This window comes from Equus caballus, chromosome 6 (assembly GCF_041296265.1).
Source record: "Equus caballus isolate H_3958 breed thoroughbred chromosome 6, TB-T2T, whole genome shotgun sequence".
NCBI classification, from domain to species: Eukaryota; Metazoa; Chordata; class Mammalia; order Perissodactyla; family Equidae; genus Equus; species Equus caballus.
This window is the reverse complement of record NC_091689.1, coordinates 26,065,507-26,090,425: the sequence shown is the minus strand read 5'-3', so window position 1 is coordinate 26,090,425 and position 24,919 is coordinate 26,065,507. Positions and strand designations below refer to the sequence as shown.

The window sequence follows — 24,919 nt, the reverse complement described above, 5'->3', positions numbered from 1 at the left end:
AGATCAGCCGGGGCCCACAGGTCATCTGTTGGTCCTGGACATCAGCTGGCTGGAGGTGAGCTCTGCAGCGCACCCCTGCACTTCCCAACAAGCAAGCCGCCCCTCCTGGTCAGAGCCAAAGGGTTGAGCGGTGGGGGGGGGTCTGCCTGGAGAAAGCATGAGCTCTCTGACCCTAGAAGTGTGCAAGTCAGACTGACAGCATTCTCCTCTTGTACTGCAAACTTCTCCACACCCAGACCCGCCCCTCTTCTCTCAGCTCAGTACCTGGAGAAAGGTGAGACTCAGGCCAGGCAGGAGAAACTGCTCCTGCTCCTCCCCACCCATCGTACAGCTGCCAAGTCCACCCCAGCGGGCAGCATCAGCCTGTCCCCTCTTCCCACTGACCCCTCCCGTCCACACTGAGGCTGCTCCCCAGGTGCCCAGTGACGGTCCCTCCTTTTGTCCTTGGTCCCTTGGCTGCTTTTTCAACAGCTGACTATTCCTTCCAGAACTCTCCCTTCCCTTAGGCTTCAGGAAGCTTCCTCTGGAGATCCCACATTTTCTGGAGGGGGAGAGGGGAGGTTTGTTCCCCTACCCTGTAGAGCCTCTCGTCCAGGCACCCGCCCCCACCAAATCCCAAGGTCCCCAATTCCCAGATGGCCTCTGACCCTGCTCCTCAGGTTAAAATACCGGCACTCATGCCCTAACCCCATCGCAGGTGCTTCTCTTGCCGGGCAGACAACCGAGGTGCTTCCCCCTGCCAGATTCAGACCTCTTGGGGTCCCCCAGACCCCCTTCTCCTCACTAAGCACCTGTCAGTCTACAGCTCAAACATCTTTGAGGCTCACACCCTCCTGCCACCTGCTGACACAGCCATAGCTCCCAGCCCTCCCGTCTTAGGGCACGAGCAGCCCCCTAATGGCATCCCCACCCAGCAGCCACCACCTCCAGCACTGTCACCCCAATGGTTTGGCTCAAGATCCCCATCCCAAAGGTGGTCACTATCTCTAATGCTGGACACAGACCTCATTTGTCCAGACCCAGCCTGGCAGCCGCCTGTGACTGGCGGCCCTAGAGCCCTCCCAAAGAGACTGCAGAGGGAAGATGGCGCCACGCCAAGCCCATCTCTCCAGAAGCTTCCACTGCTCACACAGGAGTATGCAGACCACCTGCTCGACCCGCCTTTAAAGCCACATCCCAGACGCTCTGCATCAACTCACCCAGCCGCCCCTGGACTACTCCCTCTAAATTAGTGTAGACAATTAGCCCGCACTGGCCTCCTGCACTGTGCCGGGACACAGCTACGTGGGCAGTCTCCACGTACCACGGTCTCCAAACACACCAAGGGAAAGGCCCAGGTCTGTCTGGAAAAGTAGGAAGGGAGCTGCTTGCCCATCCCTCCCCTCTACTCAATTCTGAACCCCATAGCGCGCCTTGCTGGCTGACTGCGGGGGCGGGGGGAGGGAATGCAGAAGGCTGCCTCCAAGCAATAGACCCTTTTTTGGACAACTGCCCCATGCCCACTCCCCCGGGGACCCCATCCAGCTCCAGGGGGCCAGGGGATCCTCTTGGCATGCCCACCAGTCAGCTGCGGGGCACTGGACAAACGCCCAGCATCTGGGCACCATCACGGTGGGAGCTCCAGACCTTCCTTTCTTACCTTCCCCACCCCCGTCCCCCTGAAACGCGCGCACCCCGCCAGTCCCTGTCACAGGGTCACACCTGAGCGTCTAAAGTCCATCCAGGAGGGCAGCCTCAGACCCACCTCGGAGAGGACATTTCAACCACCATCTCCCCGACCCTTACAAACACATCAACACCCATAACCTCTCTGGGTCCCAACGCTACCCCTCACCCACAACCTCACCGACCACCCAAGCCCCCTCCACCATTTCAGCCAAATGACAGCGTCAGCACCGAGCCCCTCTGCCGCCTCCGTCACGGACTGGGACCCGAAACCGAGGGGCGCCGGCTAGGGACACCTCTAGCTTGGTGGGTGGGAGGGGTCCGCCCCCTATGGCCCACGAGGGGCTCCCGCAGGCCGGAGGTGACAACGCAAGACTGGCCGGGGCTGCGTCGCAGGCGGCGGAACAAAGGCCAGGCTCCCTGGTCGCCAGTCGTGGTGGGCAAGGATGGAGGAGCGCGGGCCGTGGAGCCGGAGCCGGCGCGCGGGGTCTGGAACTGCGGCGCGCAGAGACGAGGGGCGCTGGCGCAGAGGGCGGGCGCGGAGGGGAGGGGGCTGGAGGCGGGGGTGCCGGGGCTGCGGCAGGCGGGCGGGCGAGGCGGAGAGGAGGGGGCCTCGCCGTAGGGGGCTGCGGCAGGCGAGGGGGAGGGGTGGGGGGTGGAGGGCGACGCGATTGGCGGGGAAGGGGCTTGCCGCAGTGGATGCGGCAGGCACGGGGAGGGGGGCTCGCAGGGGCTGCGGCAAGCCAAGCGGAGGGGGATGGGTCTGACAGAAGAGGAAGGGGGGCTTGCCGCAGGAAGGGGGCTGCGGCAGGCACTGGGGGAGCAGAGGAAAGGATGGGGTGGGGAGGGGTGGCAGGAACGCTGCGGAGATACGGCCGAGAGGGCCACGGAGATGGGGTGAAGGTGGGGAAGTGATGGCGAGGAAAGGAGGGTCGGTGATGGCGAGCGGTGAGGACATGGAGACTGGCGATGGGGCTCATGAGGCGAAGGGGATGGAGCGATGGATGCCGACGCGGACAAGAGCGAAGACGGGCTTGAGGTGGGATGTGGCGGTGGTGTCGGGACGACGAGGGTGGAGATGAGGATGGCAAGGAGGAGGGAGTGTGGGTGGGGGTGGCGCGCGAGGGTATGGGGATGCAGTGGGACTGGGGAGATGGAGATGGCTAAGGAGCAGATGGCGGACTGGGGACCCGGCGGGTCACCCAGCTTGGATCCCAGCTCCGCGGGCGCCACCCGGCCGTGGCCCGAAGCCCGTTTGCGGCGGCGGCGGCAGCAGCTCCAGCAGCGGCGTCCCCAGCTGCGGTGGCGGCGGCGGTGATGCTCCGGGCGGCGCGCGCGACTCCGGGCGCGGATGCGAGGGGGTTTGGGGGTCCGGCCGGACCGGGGAGGACCCGGCTGGAAGGGCTTGGAGGGAGAGGAGCCGGGGCGGGACAGGGCAGGCGCGCTGAGGAGTCTGCGGCCACCGCGCGGGACAGCACCGCAGCCGCACTGGCGCGCACGGCCGAGGACGCGCCTCCTTCCGCAGTCCCCGCCCCGCCGCGCTCGGCACCGCCCCCGTCTCCCAGGAAACCTGGGCGGCCGCCCCGCGCCCCCTCCCGCTGACTGCGGGACAGCGGCCCACAGCCCCCTCGCTTCCCGCGGCCCGGTGCCCACCCCTGCGGCCAGCCCCCTCCCGCAGTCCCCCTGCAGCACGGCCGGTGCAGGCCCGGGGCTGGGTGCCCTGGGGAACTAGGGCCCAAGCCGGGATGGTGACGGGGCAGGTGTCAGGTTGCTTCCGCGATGGGCAGTGGCAGCCCACCACCTCGGGAGTCCCCTCTCCTGCTGACAACGACCAGATCCCTACTGCTGTCTGGGCACTCAAAGGCCACCACCAGTCACCACGAGTTCTCTACCTGCCCCACCCCCAGCCCCTGCCCCAGTCTCTCACCTCACTGACCTGGGCCTCCATCCCAAGGTCCGGATCTGCTTCCCCTAGGAATAACCAAACTCTGCACACTCTCATCTAGCTTGGCTGCCTCCCCCACTCCTGGGGCCCCAGGGCAGCGGGGGGAGTCCTAGGAGATGGACTGGAGCTGCCCCCTCGGCTGTGTCCACAGGGGACATCCTGGAACTGCAGAAGGGGACGACACGGCTCAGGGATCCTCTCAGCCATGTTCCCCCAAAAGACGCATCGTAGGCCCATCCGCCCACCCTGTGAGTGCCAACAGGCAGAGATGGCAGGGCTCTCGGCTGGGCCAGAACACAGAGCAGACCCTCAGGGGCCATCGAGGGAGCCCGCCAGGCCAGCCGTGCCCTGGGCCCACCCAGCACGGGCCCCATAAATACTGGAGACTGAATAGATGAATGGGAAGGGGCAAAGGGGCTTTGCTGCTCACCCCAATCCAGCCACTTCCCTCAAAGCTGGGCAGCCATCCCCAAGGCCATGGCCACTCCCGCCTGGCATCCCAGCCCCTCTGGTCACCTCCATCCAGCTCATGACTTGCTGCTTCCACTAACCCCTGGAGCTCACACGCCCTCCCCCTTGCTCCGCCCTCTCTCAAGGCCCATTCACCTCTCCCTTCCTCCAGGAAGCCCTCCCAGGTCTCTCTGGGCCAAAGCACCTGCCCAGCCTCTGGCCTCCCTGAGCACGGGGAGGCCCTCCCCAGGGGAGGAGAGCCGCTCTGCCTGCCTGTGGGGACCCCCACTTCCCTTCTCTCACCTCTCTGCCCAGCAGCGGGCCAGACCTGGCGCTGAGTAAACAAGTGTCTAAAGAAACTGTACGGAGAGAACTGTTGTCCAGCGTTGGCATTCACGGAAACAATGCTTAACACCATCATGGTCCCAGAGCCCCAGTCTCAGACCTCCCCTTCCCCTGGGAAACCAGCACTTTCCTGCCCTGGCCCCTCCCCAGAGGCAGCAGGACAGCCAGACACCCACAAGCGCTACCTTATTCTTACAAAGGCCCCAATCCCCGCAACGAGATGGAGCACTTGCTATGTGCTGTTAAGGGTCTCAGCCCTGTCTGCGATTTTGAATCATTTAATCTTCAGAACAGCTGCTCTTTCCTATTCTACCGCTGATGGAGCTGACACAGGGAGCTAAAGTGACATGCCCAAGGTCACTCAGCCTGGAGCGGCTGCGCGGACACGGGGCCCAGTGCAGCCCAACGATCCAGGCCTGGCCTCCCCCGCCTCTCCCACGGCAAGCCCTCCCTTGATCCCAGTCCCAGGGGAATTCCTGAGCAGGAGGGCGAGGCTGAAGCAGGAACAGACATGCCCGCAGACGGCCCGCCTGCCATCCGGAGAGGTCTGGGCGGTCTCCAGTGGATGGTCTCTCCGGGGCCGCTGACTCAGCATGGCCGCCCAGGCAGCACCTCCGGCTCCAGCACACACCCAGCTCGCAGGTGTGTGGGCGCCGAGCAGGGAGCCCGAGCCCAGCCCTGCAGGCACAATGTAGGGGCGTAGGGGACAGCAGATACAGTCCAGGATACAGCCAAGCATGAATTTCAGATAAACAATGCATTATTTTTTAGTATAAAAGTATCTGGCCCAAAAGAATTGAAATCAGAGACTTCAACAGAATCTTTACACCCCTCTTCGCAGCAGCATTATTTACAACAGCCAAAGGGTGGAAACAACCTGAGTGTCCAGTGACAAATGAGTGGATAAACAAAAGGGACATATCCGTCCAGCGGAATACTATACAGCCCTGACTCAGGCTATAAGGAGGATGAACCTCAAACATATCATGCTCAGTGAAAGCAGCCAGACCTGAAATACGGGCATGATTCCACTTCAAGAGGGATCCAGAGTTGTCAAATCCACAGAAACAAAAAGTAGCAGGGCGGGTGCCAGAGGCTGGGGCAGGGGGAGGGGAAGATAGTGTTTAACGGGGACAGAGTTTCAGTTTGAGAAGATCAAAAAGTTCTGGAGATGATGGTGGTGATGGCTGCCCAACAATGTGAATGTGCTTAATGCCACTCAACTGTACACTTAAAGATGGTTAAAATAGGAAACTTTATTGTATTTTACCATTAAAAAAAACCCCCCAAATATCTGGGACATATTTATAGTAAATACATGGGGCATACTTACACTAAAAATTTATTTGCTGTTTATTTAAAATTAAAATATTCAGGGCATATTTACACTACAAAATCACTCACTATCTGACATTCCAATTTAACTGGGCATCCTGTAGTTTTATCTGGTGGCCCTTTGTGGGGTGTGGGGAGTGGCCTGACTGAAGTCACTCAGGCTCCCCACCTGCAACACCCTGTCTCACGAAGGCATGGACACACACACACACATGTCCCCAGGGCTCCCTGGCTGGGGTCCTCAGACCCTGCCCAGGCCGGCAGCAAGAGGGGAATGGGGGGTGTCAGAGGGGGCTTTGCCTGCCCACCTCAGCCCCCAGCCACCTCAGAGAATGATGGACCTCAGCGACCCAATTAACAGGAAGACACAATTATCCCCATCTTACAGATGGGGAGACTGACGCTGGGAGAGGTTATGTGAACTTGCTCAATGCTCAGACCTGTTGCCTAACGCCGTTCCCCTCTGGCCTCTCCGCAGGGCCTGCAGCTCCCTTCTGAAAACCAGCCGCCACCCTGCAAGGCCACCCCGAGCCCCTCCTGCTGGTGGCATGGCCCTGAGCTGGGGTCGTTCTCCATCCTCGTAGGCTGCCCTCCAGGAGAGGCCTGCAGCCAACTCTTCCTGCAATTCTCAGCTTCCCAGGACCAGGACTGGGGATAGCCGAGTGGTGGGTGACAAACGGCAGAGTCCCTCCCCGCCAGCCTGGATCTCTCTGACCCCCAGCTGTGGCTCTTGGCCTGGCTGCGGACAATGCTACCAACCCCATTTTACAGAAAAGGACTCTGAGGCAGAGAGAGGTTCAGCAGTTGGCCCAAGGTCACACAGCAAGTGAGTGTGGAGATGGCGTTTGAACCCTGGCAGGCTGGCCAGGTCCAGGAGACCAGGTTTTGGCTTGCTTTTGGGCCCATCTCTTTCCTAAGATGATGGCCAAGAAGATCAGCCTCTGGATTCAAGAGACCTCGGCCCTGGGCTGGGGCGTGGCCTTACCCATTCGCCCAGCAGGTTGCCTCCCTCTGAGCCCCAGGGTCAACATGCCCCTCCCTCCTTCCTTGAGCTCAGATGCCACCTCCTCAGAGCAGCCCTCCGGGCCCTCCCTCTTGGTGCCCAGCCTTCCTGACTCTGTACTGACGGGTCTCCCCTCGGCCTCAGGCTGCAAACTCTAGATGTCAGAGAAAGTGGAGGCTGGGCCCTTGGGCTGGGTGTGCAGTGTGGCCGTGCAAGCCTCTGAGGTCCCCACGGAAGACAGGACGAGAAGGCCAAGCTCACAGCAGGAATGGCCAAGGGGCGCGTGGGGCCCCAGGCCATCCCAGATGGGGAGGGGTCTTTGCTCTACAGCACAGGGGCCATGTGCGATTGCAAACCCCACGTGCGTGTCTAAATTCACATATGTTATTTCTCTTTACTTTTAACTTACAAAAGTAACACGCGGTCACTGTGGCCAGCAAAGCCACAGCTCACGAGACCTGCTATGGGTCCTTTCCTGCGCCAACATTGTTGGTGGCTGCATTTCAGCACTGAGAACAGCGCCTGACACACAGTAGGAGCTCAACTGAGGGATTCAGAGAGCCTGCCATGTCTCAGTGTCCCCATCACTCCCACCTGCAGGCAGCTGGCCAAGTTGCCGCTCAGCCTCAGGTGCCTGGACACCCCCCCGCCCCCCACCTCCTGGTCCCCTGCTCCCATCCCCTGCAGGTTCTGCTGGGTGCAGACATCCGGGCTCCACCAGCCTTCTGGGTCACCGCCAGAGGACCTGCTCTTTGTGCCCTGGGCCCCCTGGCCATCTCCTGAAGCCCGGAGACCCCTTCTCAGGATGATGTTTATGAGGTGAAAAATTACGCAGAGGCTCAACCAGGAAAGCAGGTGCAACGCAACGGTCATCAGAATGTCATAAAACAAACGTGGGCTGCACCACACGCGCTATCCTATGAACAGGTTTTGCAAGACCTGGCGCAGGTCTAACAGCGACCAGGATCTCAAAGGTGTGATGAGTGTCAATAGTATTTCCGCTACAAATGTAAAAAGACACAAAAATGCTAGTGGTTTCTATTGGTGACCGAGTCCCAGATACCAGAATACCACTGTTGCCTCGTCCACAGTCGCGGGAAACGTTGAATTTTGGTTAGAGGTTAGCAAAAATGGAGATGTAATTTCTTTCTCAGCAAAGTTTAAAACTAGCCCTGGGCCTCTCCCGTGCACCCCAGTTAAGAACCCCAGCCTCGAATGACCTGCCTGTGCACACCTGTATCTGTCCACTAACCTGTCCATCTTTCTAGAGCCGACTCCACCACTCACCCCTGCAAGGCTGTCCTGGCCCCAAAGCAGAGGGGTACCCTCTCCCCTGTGCTCCCTCGGACACTGGTTCTGTCCTGCCTAGGGCTTTGGATCAAGTGTTCCTAATGGGCTGTGGCTGGCATTTCTGGAAGGCACCTTCCAGCTGCTCAGGAGTATCCTGCACTGCACAGGGTCCCTGGCCTCCCTGACCCCACCCCAAAATTGCCGTGACAACCATATCCCAGGAAGGGGGCTTTAGCTGTGTCTCTGACCTACGGCCGCCCACAGTGTCCTCCAAACTCCCAAATACGCTGTGACAGGGAGGCACCAGTCCCTGGTGTTAAGTTACTCCAAGGGAGAATGCCAAGATGCCTGAGGGTGTCCTGTAGGCAGCCCCCACGAGGCCGGGGGGAGGAGGTGAGGGATGGTGGGGCTGAATTATTTAGGAGCAACACCCCTTTAAAATGCTGCTGTCAGGGGCCCGCCCCGTGGCCAAGTGGTTAAGTTCGCGCGCTCCGCTGCAGGCGGCCCAGTGTTTCGTTGGTTCGAATCCTGGGCGCGGACATGGCACTGCTCATCAAACCACGCTGAGGCAGCGTCCCACATGCCACAACTAGGACCCACAACGAAGAATATACAACTATGTACCGGGGGGCTTTGGGGAGAAAAAGGAAAAAATAAAATCTTTAAAATACCGCTGTCAGTCCAGGGTGTCCTGTGCTCCATGACAACGGGAGATGCAAGTCAACGCCTGAGCCAACCCTAGCAGCAGGTGGCATCATCTTTCTCTCCAGGGCCTGGAGGTGGTCACAGGTGGGTGGGATGTACTCCCTGTGGCCCCCAGAGCCGGGGCTGGGCACTCAGGGCTCCAGACGCTTGAGGATGCACTCGGACATCATACACAGTTCACCACAGGGGCCCAGACAACAACAGGTGGCCCCAGGTACTGAGAACACGCTTAGATACACGGATGGGCCCGGATGGCCACCCACAGCTCTCAGACAGTGGTCCTCAGTATTACGGATGTTGCCCGAAGGTGTGCACAGGCCACAGACCTTCACAGGTTCTGGCGCTGATGGCGAGCCCAGGAAATGTCCCCACCAGGGAGGCTTGGGGCCACGGGCACTGCCAGGTGCACCTGCCCAGGGCCTGGCTGCCCACCTGGGAAGGAGATATGCTGGCCTGTCCCTCAAGGTGTCGGTGGCACTGCAGCCAAATCCACCATCCCAGGGCCGACGAGCCAGGTCCTAGATGAGACTTAGAACACAGTGCCTGCCAGGTCCTGGATTGCTGGGTTTGGGAGGGCCTGGCAGCCTCAACTGAGTTTGTCACTAGACCCTGATCTTCTGGGGGGGTGGGGAACATGGCTTTTCATCTCTGTGTCCCTAGCAGAGGAGTGAGCACATAGCGGATGGGGGGGGGGGGGGTAGGTGGATGGATGGATCGATGGATAAATGGAAGGATGAGGGTCCCATGGATGGATGGATGGGTGGGTAGAAGGACAGATGGATAAATGGAAGGATGAGGGTCCCATGGATGGATGGGCGGATAGATGGATGGATGGGTGGGTGGGTAGAAGGACAGATGGATAAATGGAAGGATGAGGGTCCCATGGATGGATGGGCGGATAGATGGATGGATGGGTGGGTGGGTAGAAGGACAGATGGATAAATGGAAGGATGAGGGTCCCATGGATGGATGGATGGGTGGGTAGAAGGACAGATGGATAAATGGAAGGATGAGGGTCCCATGGATGGATGGGCGGATAGATGGATGGATGGGTGGGTGGGTAGAAGGACAGATGGATAAATGGAAGGATGAGGGTCCCATGGATGGATGGATGGGTGGGTAGAAGGACAGATGGATAAATGGAAGGATGAGGGTTCCATGCCTCCTGGCCTGTGAAGCCCTGCCTTGTCTCTCACAAGGAGGTACGGCAGCTGAGCTCAGGCATTTGGGGCCCATCGGCAGGACCAGCTCTGATCTCAGGAGGTCCTCCCGGGGTGGCTGGCTGGCAGATCCTGGGCTGGAGCTGAGCTGAGCCTGACCTTCTGTTCTTCAAGCTACCGGCCAGTCCTTCCTGAAGCCTGAGTCCTCATGTGGGCATCACGAGGGCCCCACTTGGGCCTGCAGGTTCCCAGGCCCCACCTCTTTCCTGGGCCTCCATGGCCCCTCCCCAGTTCCTCCACTGTCTCAGCCTGGGGACCCCTTGGTCCTCCGGGGCCTGCCAGGGCCGTCTCTCCCTGCAATTGTGGGGTGCTCTGTGGCCTATGTTCTGGGGCTTTGACCCCCAGCTCTCTGTCCTCTGGCTGACCTCACCTCTGCACTCTGGACCACATGCTTACAGGACCAGGTCATATGGATGGCACCCCCATTACCCTAACAAGGTAGGCTCGCGTGGCCTCACCTCATACCTGCTCCTCTGTGGGACACCCCTTTCAGGAGTTGGCACTGGCACCCGGTGCCTACACCAGACACCTGGGGCCAGTCTACACCAGGGCAGAAGTGACTTAGTCAGCATGTGGCAGGGTCTAGCCTGGGCAGTGAGGCTATCGGGGAGAAGCCACTTAAGGAACAGGGCTCTGAGTCCTGAGAAGCCCCTTCTGGGACTCAGTTTCCCCATCTGCACACTAAGTGGTCATATGAGATGATACTCAGCCTGCCTTCCAGATACCCCCAGGCAATGGGCTGGTGGAGGTCAGGGCATGGCTGCAGGAGACAAGCCCTGGGACTGAGGCCCTGGTGGGCTCCGGGGGCACCCTGGCAGGAGGGAAGGAGAGGATAGGGCGGCAGGGGCCCAGAGCCGGCCCTCCTGTAGGGTTTCCCCTTACTGGCCAGCACCAGCCCAGCTCCTCTCCTTGGCCCCAGGCCCTGCTGTGGCTGTCTATGCCTCTGACAAGACCCTGGGGCTCACCTACGCTGCAGCCTCCCTGTGGTGATGGGAGACCTGCCTCATGGTGCTCCCGGGCTGGTCCTCACAGCCTACCAGTCCCTCAGCGCTGGTCTCTGGTTTCCTGTCTGCTTCTCACCCTCCCAGTCTGGGCCTCAGGCTGGTTTGCAAACGGCCTGGTCCCCTCTCCTACTGGAGCCCAAGCCAACGCTCCTCCTCTGAGATGCAGCAGGGGCAGTGGGCAGAGCTCCGGGCCCCTGGGGTGCTGAGGTCAGGGCAAGTGCCAAGGGAGCAGGATTGATGGAGCCCCCCTGGGGCTGCCCTGTCACCCAGCCAAGCCTCCAGAACCCAGGGAGCATTTAGCACAAATGAGCAGCGAGCCTCCTCAGCCGGGCCACTGTGCCAGGCGACAGCTGCTGCCCAGGCCCCATGCCGCTGCCCGCCTCCCAGCTCTCTCCCTCTCCAAACCCTCCAAACTCAGGTGCTGCTGGCTGCCTCCTGGCCCCTCAGCCCCACTGCCTCCTCCGGAAGTCTACCTGGGGGCCCAGCACCTGCTTGCATGCTGTGGCCCTGCTTGGAGGCCCTCCCACTTGCAGGTGGGAACACTGAGCCTTTCTAAGGCACACTGGTACCACTGAGTCACAACTCCCCCAGCCAGGTGCCCCCAATCCCCATGAAGATCTTAAGGCCAGCCCCTCACTGCCAACTCTGGGGCCCTCCCAACCACAGACGGCTGGAACTGGGCAAGGACCGGGTGGCAATGCAAGGCCAAGAGCTACGGTCCCTGAGCATGCCGAGACCAGGGCTGTGCCCTGAGAAGCCTGCAGGTGGGCACGGGTGAGGAGGCTGCCAGGGGATGGTCTGACCCCGCCACTCTGTCGTCCGGGCCTGAGCGAATCTCTGCGATGAGCCCAAGCCTGTGGCAGACTCGGTGAGGCCTGGTCCTATCCTGAGAAGCCGCCACCACTAAATACTCAGAGCCCAGGCTCTCCACCCACTGGACGGGAAGTGCACGGGCATGAGGAGCAGGTGTGAGGGGCTGCCTCCTGCTATTGGGCTGTACCGCGTCCCGCCAGTTCATATGCCGGACTCCTAACCCCCAGGGCCTCAGAAGGGGGCCTTGCTTGAGGATGGGGTCTTCACAGATGTAACTGGTTAAGATGAGGTCACACGGGAGCTGGGGGGCCCCTAACTTGATAGGACTGCTGCCCTTCTTTTTCCAAGGTCAAGTACGGAAACAGACATGCACATAAGGAGAAGGCCATGTGAAGATGAAGCCAGAGACTCGGGTGCCAAGATATGCCAAGGATCGCCAGCAACCGCCAGAAGCTGGCAGAGGCCTGGAACAGCTCCTCCCCTGGCGGCCTCAGGAGGAACCAGCCTGGCCGACACCTTGATCTCGGACTCCAGCCTCTTGACCGCAAGATAATAAACTTCTGCTGTGTAAGCCACCCGGTCTGTGGTATTTGTCACCGCAACCCTGGGAGCTGGTACACTCCTGACCCTGCGCCCAGCCCAGGCCTGGCACATGGGCGGTGCCTGGGATGTTTACTGCACTGAATGGAGCCAAGGCCTGCCCAGACTTGGGGAGCACCCAGGGAGCAGGGAGAGCCCCTAAGTGGGGCTGTGTTGGGGATGCCTGGGGAAGTTGAGCATCAGGGCCAAGCGCCTGAGGGAGGATGGTGCCCAACGTGTACTGTGGGTGGGCAGGGAGAGGACCTGCCGGGCAGGAGGGATGCATGTGCCAGGAAGGTGAGCCAGCCAGGAGCGCGTGGAAGACAGGCAGATGAAGAGATGGCCCCCAGGGGTTCCTAAACCCACCCAGATCCCAGGATTTGTGCCCAGAGAGCAGGGCTCTCACACTCAGAGCTTCCTCAGGACCCATGGCCTGACTTCGAACAGCTGAGGAGGCTGGATGCCTGGTCCTGACCACAGGACAGAGGCCACAGTGTGGGAGGTCAGGTCAGCCCTCACCTCAACCCTGGCTACCATGTGCTCCCACCTGGGAAGGCAGCCTGGGGTGAGGTGGGGCCTGGAGCAGACGGAGGAGAAGGATGGCAGCCTCCTCCACCCCAGGAGACTTCCGGCAGCTCAGGGCACCTGCCCAGGCCTGTTCCTAGACAGACACCGCTGACAAGAAAGGCCGCCAGCCAGTGCGGTGGTGAGGAGCTGGGCTCCGGGGTGGGCGGCCCTGGGCTGGAGCCCTCATCCTCCTGAGCCTGTTTTCTCTCCCAAATGTGGCCCATGACCTGACCCCACGGGGCCGTGCTGGCTGTGAGACACAACCAGGGTTGGCACCGAATGCCAGGCAAGGAGATAGGACAAAAGCAGGGCTGGGCTCAGGCTGCAGGGCCCGATACTCACCTGGACCCAGACACGGGTCCTGAATCTTGGTCCCAAACCACCCTGAACCAAGCCAGGCCTTGGGGATGAGGGTCTGGCTTCCAGGAGAGAAGTCCAACCTCTCACCACCTGGCATGTCCAGGCCTGGGCACGGCACACATGGGGCCCAGGCCCGACCTGACGCCCATGTGGCCTCGGGCAAGTCCCCCTCTCCGCCTGTCTCCCCGTCCAGGGCCAGCTAGGCTGACACACCCACAGTGCTCTCTTCCTGACGCCAAAGCCCAGCGTACCACCCGGCCGGCACGTCCCCAGTCCCAGTCCCAAGAGGCCTCCACAGCCCAAGAGGCCGGTCAATCACGGGCTCACAGCTCACGCTGTTCCTAATTAGCACCAGCATGGAGCCAGCTTACTAAGGGACTGGCCTGTCTCTTGGCCTAGGCTCACCAGCCCCTGGGGGACTAGGACCAGCATGGTGCTGGGGATACAGCGGGGGCCGCTCCTTGGGCTGGCCAGCAGCATACCGTTGGGCCACCCACCGTGTGCATCCTGGGGTCACTTGATTCACACCCCTGGGGCCTGGGAACAGCCCTTAGCATGGTGGAAGTGACAGGCCCCAAGGCAGGCTGACAAGCTGGCTTTCACTGGACAGGCAGCGGGGGCCTGGCGAGAGAGTAAGGCCCGGCCTGTGGAAGGCCGAGTCATGGGGCAGTGCTGTCCAGATGGAGCTGGGCAAGGCTGGGGGCAGGGAGACCAGGGCAGGTGCTCAGGAGGAGACGGAGGTAAGATAAGTTCTAACGAGGCCTAAGAAATGGAAGCAGGCCGAGGAGAGCCGACAGGAGAAGGCAGCTGGTGGCCCATTAGGGCCAGGACCTCACGGTCCCATCTCAGGCCTCCAGGCTGGGATGGCACGAGGTTTGCAGAAAACACAGACCATGGGACTGAGCAGCAGTTAATGTGACAGGCTTTGGGGTCTGCAGACTGCACTCTAGGCCCCAGAGCTCCACATGGGCTGAGTGCCCTGAAAAAAGTTATATGGGTTCTCTGGGCCTCGGTTTACTCCTCTGAAACCAGGTCTACAAAGACCCCTCCTTATCCAACATGTGAACGAGACACTACCGGGAAGTGAGTCACATGGAGCCTGGTTCATGCCTCCGCAGAAGACCTCTGGAGCCAAGGGGACAAGGGGGAGGATGTGGCCTCAGGCCACCCACACAGTCCACAGTGTCCACACGCTCTGCCTCCCAGCAACCTTTGGGGGTGGTCGTGACTATTCCCATTGTCACATGTGAAGACACAGAGGCACAGAGAGGCCGACAGGGGTGGGAGGCCAAAGCGGCAGGACGCTGCCTGTCCTGGTCCGGGGAGGACGTCCTGCCTCCCGGAGGAGCACAGCAGCACGTCCAGCACAGAGGCTGGAGCAAGGGGCCCAAGCCATTGCATCAGGCAGGTGGCCCTGTCGAATCCTGGCTCCCTTGGGCCACCCCCCCTCGAAGCCCTGTCCTCACGATGGGGATGATGAAACCTCAGCTCGAATGGTGGAGGACTGAGCAGCGGCCCAGCCCGAGGCTGCTGACCACCTTGGGGACCCAGATTAGACACACGGAGGCTTCTGCCTTCTGAACGGGACAAGGGACACAGAACCTTCTGGTCTTGGGATAGGCTGTGCGCCAGGTGGCTTGCAAGAGCCCCGTTGACCGTGGCTGAGAGACAGACGCTGGGTGGGCTCTCTCCGGCCCAGCCAGGACAGCCCTTTCTAGGACAAGGTTGGGGGAGGCCCACGGCTTCTGAGGACCCTCCCCTCATAATCTGTGCGCCACCCCGCACCCCCCCCCCACCATGAGGTCACAGCCAGCCCAGAGAAGCAAAGATTGCTACAGCAGGGCCTGAGGTGTGGTCCTCGGTATGGGCTCCACCTGCATGCTGGTGCCACCCTGATTCTTGGGGTAGAGGAGCAGCTGGCCGGTTCTGGTTGCACTGACAGTCCCATGCTCCCCGACCTCTAACTCCCAACGCTGGACCTGTCTGCATCTCCCACTACCCACCCTGCATGACCCAGCACAAAGCAGGACATTCATGGGACCCCAGCAAGTGTTCACTGAGAACCTGCTCAGCCCCGGGAGCTGGGCCCAGTTCTGTGGCTACAACAGAGGTGAACAGACAGAGGCGGTCCCTGTCCCAGGACCCAGCAAAGGGTCAGAAAAATTCGGGATGAATTGTGTCGAGTGCTGGCAGCCCCGGCAGGTGCTTAGGAAACATCTGGGGACCAGAAGCAACCTGGCAGGAGGAGGGAGCCCCTGCCAGGAAGGGCTGTGATTCAGCACGAGCCAGGGTGGGCATTTCCCAGCACGGCAGAGGGTTCCAGCGGCGGTTCAGTGCCTGGCCCCTGCTTCCTGTACAACGCTCTGGTCTGAGGGAGGGCCACATGGTGGCCTTCCCCAGCCGCTGCCCCCAACGCCTGAGCCTCACCTGTCACCACTGCCTGGCCTGGCTGTCCAAAAAACCACACACAGTCAGAAACGGAGAGTAACACACTCTGATGGTCCCCTCTTAGGAGCCCACCACCATTTCTGCTCCCTCAGGCAGAGACTGGAAAGGTCCCCTGCAGAGCCAGGGCAGCCCTCCTTCCCTCCCAGCCCCGAGGAAGCATTGGGTCTCTGCCCTACCCAGCCGGGGGGCCAGCTGAGCCAGGGGACTCTCAACAGGGGTCCACCCCCAAGGGTCCCCACGCTGGAGAAGTCTGGCTGCTGGGCCTGCAGGAGAGGGGACCTTCCGCCCGGCTCCTGGAGAGCAGTGTGCCGCCGCGGGCCCACCAGAGGGCGCCTGGTCCGCGGAGGCCAGCACTAGTCACCCGGAGCAGAAGGGGACATGGCTGGCCGGCTGGCCGCTGCCCTGAGAGGTCACCCTGCTTCCTTCCCCCACGTGGCACTGGTGCTCTCCTTGGCGCCTGGGCCCCCAGGGCACTCTTCAGTTCTAGCCTTCTTCAGGGGGGTGTGGCCATGTGGGGTCGGGGAGAGCACCTCCCCTGGAGGAGCCCTTGGTGCTGGGACGGAGGAGCCGCAGGCCATCGGCAGGGAGGGCAGCAACCCTGCCCGGTCTCCGGCTTTCCAGATCCAGAGGTGGGCGGCGCCCGAAGCCCTGGCCAGCGCGATGCTGGGACAGCTGCTGCGCGGCCATACTCCCCCAGCGGGACGGACAGCACCCCGCCCCCACTCATCACACTGATAGCCACATACTTTGCTCATGCCGGCCGCAACCAACTGTATACCCTAACCCCAGGGGGCCAAGACCCAGCCTCCCAGCCCAGCCCCTCCTCAGTTTCTCCAGTTTGCCTGGCTCTCTCCTAGCCCTTGGCGGCTGCCCAAACTCTGCCACTCTGGCTCTCGGCCTAACTAGAACAGAGGCGTGTGAATGTGAGCAAGTTTAGGATGGCCCCTGGGGCACCACGGCCAAGTGGATGTGGGAAGGAGGGCGGTGGGGCAGAGGAGAAGGCTTCTGTCCAAGAGGCAGGGCTGGGTGGGGGCAGCTGCTCAGCCACCCTGAGACCCTGTGCTCTGAGGAGGGATCCAGCAGGATGGCCAGGGAGGCCGGGCAAAGGTTCCTGTTTATGTGGGGGGAGGAGCAGAGGTGGGGGTGGAGCATGAACCAAACTCTGCCCAGGGCCTGTGCTGGTGTGCCCCCCAAACCCATCCCACCTCCAACCCGGGAGGGAGCTGGGACACTGACAGGGCCCCGTCAGCAGAGGGAGGCACAGCAAGGCCTGCCCTGGGATCCTTGAGAGGGGCCTCTCCAAAACCTCAGGGGAGGTGTCAAGGGATCTCTCAAGGCAGCCTTCTGTGCATCTGCCCTTCTAGGGGCCAGGGGGCCAGAGCCTGGCTGCCTCCTCCCAGTCCCCAGCAAGGCATAGGCATGGCCATGGCCCCCGCCCCCATGCACTCCTCTATCATTCAGAATTCCGTGGCCCTAGTCATTCTCTGTTCCTGTGCCACCATTTGAGTGCCTCGCTTACCTGCCTGACCCCCCGCCCGTTTGGAAAGAGCCCCCCAAGAGCAGGAATCTGGTTTGCTCTGCCCTTGTCCACTGTGCCCCAGACAGACCAGACCCAGTGCGGCTCTGGACACGTGTGCAGTTTGAGGATGAAGCCTGGGGGTCCTGGAGGTCCTTAGGACACTGTGCTCCACCCCTCACTCTCACATCCACTTCTGTTCCCAAAGCTCATCAGAAGCCAGCAGGGAGGGGGTGGCAAGACTGCGGGCAGCTGCAGGGCTGAGGCCGCCTGGGAGAATCCACGCTCTTACAGAGAAATGACATGGCCCCTGGGCGGGATCCAAGGCGCCGACCACCTGCAGCTGGACTCCAGCGGCCCAGAGTGGCAGGCGGGGCGAGAGCACCAGGCGAGCACAAGTTCCCCCGCAGGAATCAGGAATCCCTGCCAGGCGGCGTTCCCGCTCGAGGTGGAAGAGGTCGCGCCTTCCCCGCCCCCCCGCCAAGCGCACAGCTCGCTCCCTGTCTCGCAGGGGCCCCTAGGCTGCCCTGCTAGGGACCCCGCGGGACTCCCCGGGCCCGACACGAGGCGCCTCTTGGAGAGGCCCGGACAGCCGAGTTGGAGTCCCTAGCCCGCGGCCACCTTCAGCTGCGCCCCGATGGCCGGCCCCGCAGCTCAGCCCTGGCTGGCGCCGAGGTGGGCCGGAGCGCCCCGGGACTCGGACTCCTGCCCCGCCGCCGCGCTGGGCCGAGCCGGTGGCCGAAGACGCCCAGCTCGAGCCGTGGCCCTGGAGGAGGCACGGAGCCAGGGACCGCCCGGCCCACCGCCCGGCGAGGAAAGCTCCGCGGGGAAGGGGCGGGTGTGCGAGTTGGGGGCTGGGAGTGACCGAGCGGAGCGGAGGAGACCGGGGGGAGGCAGGGCGGCGCGGAGCTCGGAGGCGAGGGCCCGAAGGGGTGCAGACAAACGAAGGCGCAGGGGACCACTAGGGGTCCGGGTGGCCGGGCACAGGCGGCGGGATTCGAGCGCCCGGGGCGAGGGGCCGCGCAGGGCAAACCAAGAGAGAGCAGGAAAGAATGGGGGCCGCAGGGGGAGACCCGGGCACGCCGGGGTCCGGGGCCCGCAGCCCAGCCAGGTTGGGGCCCCCGGGCGCCGCGCCCTCACTCACCCGAGATCTCCGCCTGGGGCACGTCGCTCAGGCTGAAGCCCTTGGCCCCGTAGATCTGGCGGACTTCGCCGCAGCTCCGGCTCTTGCTGGCAGGGTCCCCGCGGGCGCAGGCGGCCAGCGCGGCGGCCGCGCACAGCAGCCACCAGCCTCGGGCCCGGAGCTCCATGGCGGGGCCGGCGGCGCCCCCAGCAGCCCGCCCGCGCCCCTCTAGGGTCCCGGCCGGGCCCGCGAAGCCCCCGCCCGCGAAGGGCAGAGCCAAGGTCCCGGCGCGCGGCTCGCGGTCCGGAGGCCGAGGAGGCGGAGACAACAAAAGCCGGCGGCGGCCGCGGCGCGGGGCGCGAGGTCCAGCCGCTCGGTCGGGCCGCCCAAAGCGCGGCGGGCGAGCGCGCAGTCCCGGCTCGGCGCCTCCCCCGCCGCCGGCCCGGCCCCTCGGCGGCCGGGGAGACGGGCGGGGAGGGGAGGGCAGGGGAGGGGCGCGCAGGGCGGGAGGGGAGGGGAGCACCGGGCGGGGCGGGGCGGGGCGCGGCGCGGGGGCGCGATCCGGGGCGCACCGGGCGCTCCTCCCGCTCTCCGGGGACTGGGGGCCCGCCCGGCTCGCGCAGATCTATTGACTGCTTGAGGGAGGCGAAGGAACGGGGGACCGCGCGGGCTGCGGCCGGGGTCCCCGAGGGCGGGCCCCCACGCCCAGAGCCCGGGGCGGCGGCACCACCTGTGGGGGCGGGGGCGGGGGTGCTGAGGCAGGGCTTCCCCCGCCGGACGTGACATCACGCCTTCCGCGCGCCTATCAGGGGCGTCCCCGCCCCCAGCCGAAATCCGCATCTCTCCCATCCTGGTTCTCCTTTGCTCCGGCCCTGCCTTCCTGCGCCCTGGCAGCGCGCCCCGCGAGTCCGCTCCTGCAGCGCCTGGGTCCCCGCTGCCCGCCGCCCACACATCGGTTCGCTGCCTCCCTCCTCTCCCGCACCCGTTTACCAGCCCCTCGTCCCCCATCGCGTTTTCAGCCGCTTCTCTCACGGTTCCAGCTCACATGTGATGTTTTTGTGGGGGAGGGTGGGGGTCTGTAGGCGGGAAGCTAGCCAAGGGACTAGACCCCACCTTCTCCAAGCCCTGTATGGAGCCAACGACCTGCTTAGGTGTTGGAGATGGTCATCCTGTTTTTGGTTCCTCCACGTGGTTCTTTGGATGCTGGAGAAACAAAAGTGAGGGGGGCAGAAGCGTGTCTGTGGGTTTGGGCAGCTGGGCCGTGGCACGTGACCTCTTGGAGAAGGGATGGGGGTCGAGGCCAACAACCGGTCAGATTGCTGGAGGATGAGGAGTGTGTGACGCGGTGACAGAGAGTGCCAGGAGAGGTCCTGGGTGAGGCTGGCGGGGCACCTGGCGGAGTGAGCGGGCAGTGCCCTTAGCTGCAGAGGGGAGGTGGGTCGGGGTCTGTGAGAAGCTGAGGGCGCTGGTATGCGGAGGGCTTCTGTTTCTCTCTTCCCTGGCTGCTGCGCCCCTCCCCCAACCTGCCTACTCTCCCCTCTGCCACGTGGGCAAAGGTCCCAGAGACCACCAGGCCTGGGCTAAGCCATGAATCCAGATCCTGATCCGTGGAAATGGAGGAAGCACGTAAATTGACACCTTTGGCAGAGGACCCCAAGATAACCGTCGCTGGCCAGTAAGGGTGCCTGAATCTCAGGGTTGTGGTTTCTTCTCGCAGCAGGGAACAGGCCCATGGGGTGCTACCCACATCCCCCCATCCATGCCTGTGGGCTTGTGCTCCATCCCTCCCCTGGGGTCTCCTGCGCTGCCTTCCAAAGAAGGCTGCTCCCTTCACGGAGACACTGAGTCACTGTGCGAGGTGGAGCCTGCGGGAACCCCACCCAAGTGTCCAGCGCTCCTGCCCTCCCCATGCACCTGCTGCCTCAGCACATTGGTGGCTCACAGACCCCTGTGCAGCAACACCTTCTTCCCGCCTGGATCTGGCACTGCCACCTGGATCCCTCCTCCCCTGCATGCCTGGCTCAGGCCACCCTGGATAGGCTGAGGGACACCTGGCCCAGGCCCTTGCTGTAGGAGCTCACCTCCGCTTGAGGCTCGAGAGTCACCTACTCTCTCTATTGTTGTTGTCGTCATGACTGTTACCTCCTTACAATCCGGCTAGACTGGGGAGCTCCTCAGCGTCCTGTGCATTTCCCTGCCTCCGCACAGCAGCGTGGCCAGGCTGTCCGTGAGTCACGCTCACACAGCAGGTTTCAAGGACATGGTGGTCATGGGCACATCCCCTGCCTGAGTACCTCCCAGGTGTGTGATGGCTCCACCCCCCAGAGAAGTCCTTACCGCCACCTGCGAGGTCCCTTTGCAGATCACGACACTCCCAGCCAGGGCCCTTCCCCGAGGGAGGAAGCATGTTGTTCCCCAGGCGAATCCTGAGCTCTCATTGCCATGATGTTAAGGGGAACGGGGCAGGTGAGAAGCACAGTGTCTCTTTCAAGAATGGCTGTAAGGAAGACCATGGGGGTGGCCCATGTAGATTGCCAGGTCCCCAGTGGGGCACAGGTGGCCCACAGCCTCCCCTCCCTCAGCCAGGAGTCTGGGGCTCTGGCTGTTTGTTCCTCTCTTGGTCTCGTCCACATTGGGTGCTTTGTGGGTGCTCGGCCTCCCGTGCTTGAGGCTCAAGCTGGGCTGGGACAGGAGTGCCCAGGTGTGGGCGGCCTGCACGGCTTCCCAGGGCGCATTGTGCCTCCCACCAGGGCAGTTTCTTTCTAGCTTGTGCTCCTCAGGACACTTGATTGAAAGCAACAGAAAGCCAACTGGAGGAAAAAGCGTGAGCAGAAAGCAAATGCATGGTCTCTTGTCCGTCTCTGGCACTAACTAGCTGGTCCTGTCCCTGACTAAAGGAAGCCGAGACCTGAGTTCAAATCCGGGCCCCACCACTTAGCAGCCGTGTGATTTTGGATGCTGCACTCGGCTTAGTCTCCTAAGCTCTCCCGTGAGGATCTAGGAGAGGCGCTGAGAGATGCGCTCAGCATGGTGGCTGCCCGTGCAGTGCAGGATAGATGCTGCCACCGTGACCAGCGCGCACCCAGCTCTGGGCGGCCTGCCCTCAGGGGCCAGGGTCAGGGGCTTTGACCAGGGGCCCTGCTGTGGTGTTGGCACCTGACCCAGAGGGACAGCAGGCGGGCCCGTCCTCCCAGCTCTGCGTGAGGGTGGCGCCTGCCAGAGCATCTGGATGACAAGGAGCAGGGAAGCCAAGTGCAGGGGGCAGCCAACCACTCGGTGATGGCTGGAGGTGGCTTTGCTGTAGGCTACCAGAGGCAGGTGACAGGCACGGAGAGGAGATGCTGTCTGCATCCCCAACGCTCCTCCCCTGGCTTTCCTCCAGTTGTCTGACCATGGGGTCTTCTTCCTTGCTCCCTGACCCAAGGCTTGTGCCTCCTTCTTACGGACTTGTGGACATCGTTACTGGGTGAGAGAAAGGGCTCCATCCCAGGCCGTGCAGCCCAGAGGAGCTGCCCCCAAGGGCCGGCAGCCAGGACCATCTGTTCCCGACACACAGGCTGTCTCTGCCGGTCCCGCCCTACTTAGCACCAGGGCCCTGGTCCCTCAGATGTGGGGCCGCCCCAGGACAGCCCAGGATGAGGGTTGCAGGGTGGCCAGGCCAGGACACAGCTTGACACAAGCAGCCGGGGCATGGGGAGCCAGGGCTGGTTACACTGGGGAGGGGCCACATCAGCCTCCCAGGCCACCGTTTCACCCTGTTCTCCCCCCACCATGACGTTGCATATGCTCTCCCATGACGCGTGGTCATCAGGGTGAGGGTCTCGGCGGGAGTCCCGGGGGTGGAGGGGGGGCTGACCAAGCCCTCCCTGTGTGTGCTGCTTGCCCAGCCCAAGAGGGCTGCTGTGGCTCCGACCAAGACACCCCCTCCTGCTTGGGGTCCTCACCCGTCCAGACTCTGTGGGCACAGAGGTGTGATGGAAGGAAGGAAGCAATGAGTGAGAGCTGTTTACTCATAAGAGGGGAAAGCTGCGTTTGTCCCTCAGGCAGTGGGTGCGTGACAGAGACTGGGTTTGCCACCCAGTGAGGGCCGAGAAGAAAGGGGCCATTTAGAGTCATCTCAGAAGGGGCGTGTGGGCCCTCCCACGTTTCCGTCTTCTTGAGGAGTGACCCCCGTCCTGGAGGGCAGCACCCGCCCCCCACTTCCTGCCTCCAACCGGGCCAGGCGGGTCGGCTCACTGCTGCGCCCTCACTGCTCCGAAGACTGGGGAGCCAGCAGGTCACCCGTTCCCAGATGTTAGGGCTGCGGGCCTGCTGGCCTCCACTTCTTCCTCAAAAATGATTCAGCTTCGGCTCCCTCGGGGTTCCTGTGGACCAGCGCTTCCTTTCCTAGCTACTGGGGACCCCAAAGCCAGTTTCCAAAGAGAATGAACCTTTCAAGTCGCTTCCCTCCGCGTGTGCCTGCTCAGAACGTCGGTGCCAATAGTGTCCCCAAAGAGGGCCCATCCTGCTGGCAGTAAGATGCCCGGGGTCAGAGGGCACAGAGCCTGCTGGGGCCCCAGGAAGTGTTGTGATGCCCTGGGGGGCAGCGGAGGACACAGGGTCCCCACTTCTCTGCAGGGCACTGGGGACCCCTGGGCAGCAAGCAGCCTGAGGGAGGAAGTGGATGCCACAGGGTGTGGCTGACTGGGAGGAAGTCAATCCTGGGTAGACAAGGCTTTCTGCAAACAGCAGCCAGGGCTACTATCGGAAAGAATCGAGGGCTCACTCCATCACTGTCACTGAAAAGCCTTGGAGCTGGGAGGAGGAGCCACCCCTGGGTTTTGCTGCCTTGTGGATGCCACCAGTTTACTCCGGCTCCCTGCCCCTCGCTGGTGACTCATGGGGAAAACGCAGGAGTCTCTCACTGATCAGCTCAGGGCACCTGTCTGGTCTCCTGTTCTTATAAAGGACCTCGGCCCAAGACCCGCCTGGAGGGATTGCTGCAGCCCACACTGAAATGCGGTGCTGATCCTGGCTCTGCCTGGACACTCAGTGGGACTCTGGAAGCCCCCCGACTCCACGCTTGGGCCTGGTCCCCAATCCAGAGAAGCTAACTCTGAGTCTGAGCTGCAGGGAACCCTTGCTCCCCAAACCGGGAGGCTGCCGCTTAGGAGCGGGGTGGGAGCGTGGGGGAGGTCCCACACGGAGCATGGAGTTTGCAGGACAGAGAAAACATGGGCACCACTATTCCCAAGGGTCCTACCTGAACCCACCTTCCATCCCTCTGCAAACCCCCTGCTGGGGGCAACAACCTTCAAGGCAAAGCTCCTTGGCAGCCTGCTGGGCTCTGCTGAGCCCCTTGATCAGCCAGGAGCCTGGGTGGGCCTCCCTTATCCACAGCCAGCAGAGGGGAAGTGGCTTCAGAATGAGGCTTGGTCACCCAAGTGGGCGGTGGGGCCGCACCTCCAGGAGGAGCTGCCTCTTCCAGAGCTGGCGTCTGTTTTTCTCATCCGCGCTCCCAGCTGGAGGACACTCCCTCCCTCAGCTCTGGGCCCGACCTGATGCCATCTTCCCTGTGCTGTTTTCCTGCCCCTCCTGGCTCTTTGGCCCGTCCCCAGGAGGAAGGGGGATGCCTGGACACAGGGCACCCAGGCACGGTCAGACGTTTTGGGACAAAGTACTCCAACGCCTGGTGTGGGTGCAGAAACACTTCTACATGGGCACCGGGGACGCCAAGGGCTTGCTGCTTTCCTGCTGGACCCACCTGCTCTCCCTCCCCACATGGCTTCTGCCTGCCCCTCCCTGCCCCTCATCCCTAGTCTTTGCTTCTCCAGTCTGCACGGCCAGGCTGATCTTTCCAAAACCAGCTTCAATCAAAAGTCCATGACGACTCTGCCTCCAAAACAAAGCATGGAGGCCCTTAGCTGCCGTGCTGTGGGCCTTGCCCACTTGTCATCTCACGGTCGACCATTCCATTAACCAAACCAAACTCTCGCCTTTCCCCCGACATCCCTGGTTCACCCCCGGGGTCTCCTCCTAATCTTAGGACAGGCCTCAGGTTGATGCAGCTCCAGAGCTCTGGAGCTGAGGGTTTTGTGTCCATGCAGACGTGGCTCCTGTCCTGGAGGGAGTCAGTCTTTTGCCGTGTGAGGCCTTACACTGTCCCTTCCTCACCCTGCCCGGAGGGTGTGGACAGGCCTGGCCTCAGGGCTTGCTCCATCCCCCAGAAAAGAGCAGTTTCCAGGGCGAGCCCGAGTTCAAGGCATCCTCCCAGAACCCAGTGGAAAACTCACCCCCGGATGGAGCTGGTCCAGAAGGACGGGCGCTGTCCACACCACGGTGACCAGGGACCCACCATGTGTCTGGGGGAGAACCTGGTTTCCAGTGGTCATTTTTAGGAAGGAACAAGTTAGCACCTAAAACAAGCCACCACCTAGCTTTTCGGAAGCTGTACCATTGCTTAAAATTCGGTCGGTTGTGTTCAGCCAGATTCCTCCTCGAATGCTGGGCGTTTGGCAGATCTCTGTGGCTGCCTCATGCTCCCTGCCCACTGCCATGGCGGGGCTGCCCTA

The 24,919-nt window shown here is 62.5% G+C and overlaps 1 protein-coding gene across 1 annotated transcript in view; it reads right to left on the bottom strand.

Moving 5' to 3' along the window:
- Positions 1–18,828, bottom strand: part of GPC1 (glypican 1) — a 31,205-nt gene extending 12,377 nt beyond the window's left edge. The window contains exon 1 of the mRNA XM_023642741.2: positions 18,390–18,828. Coding sequence (XP_023498509.2) covers positions 18,390–18,555 — 166 coding nt within the window. The 5' untranslated portion in view covers positions 18,556–18,828. The remainder of the gene's footprint in view (positions 1–18,389) is intronic.
- Positions 18,829–24,919: the final 6,091 nt, after the last annotated feature.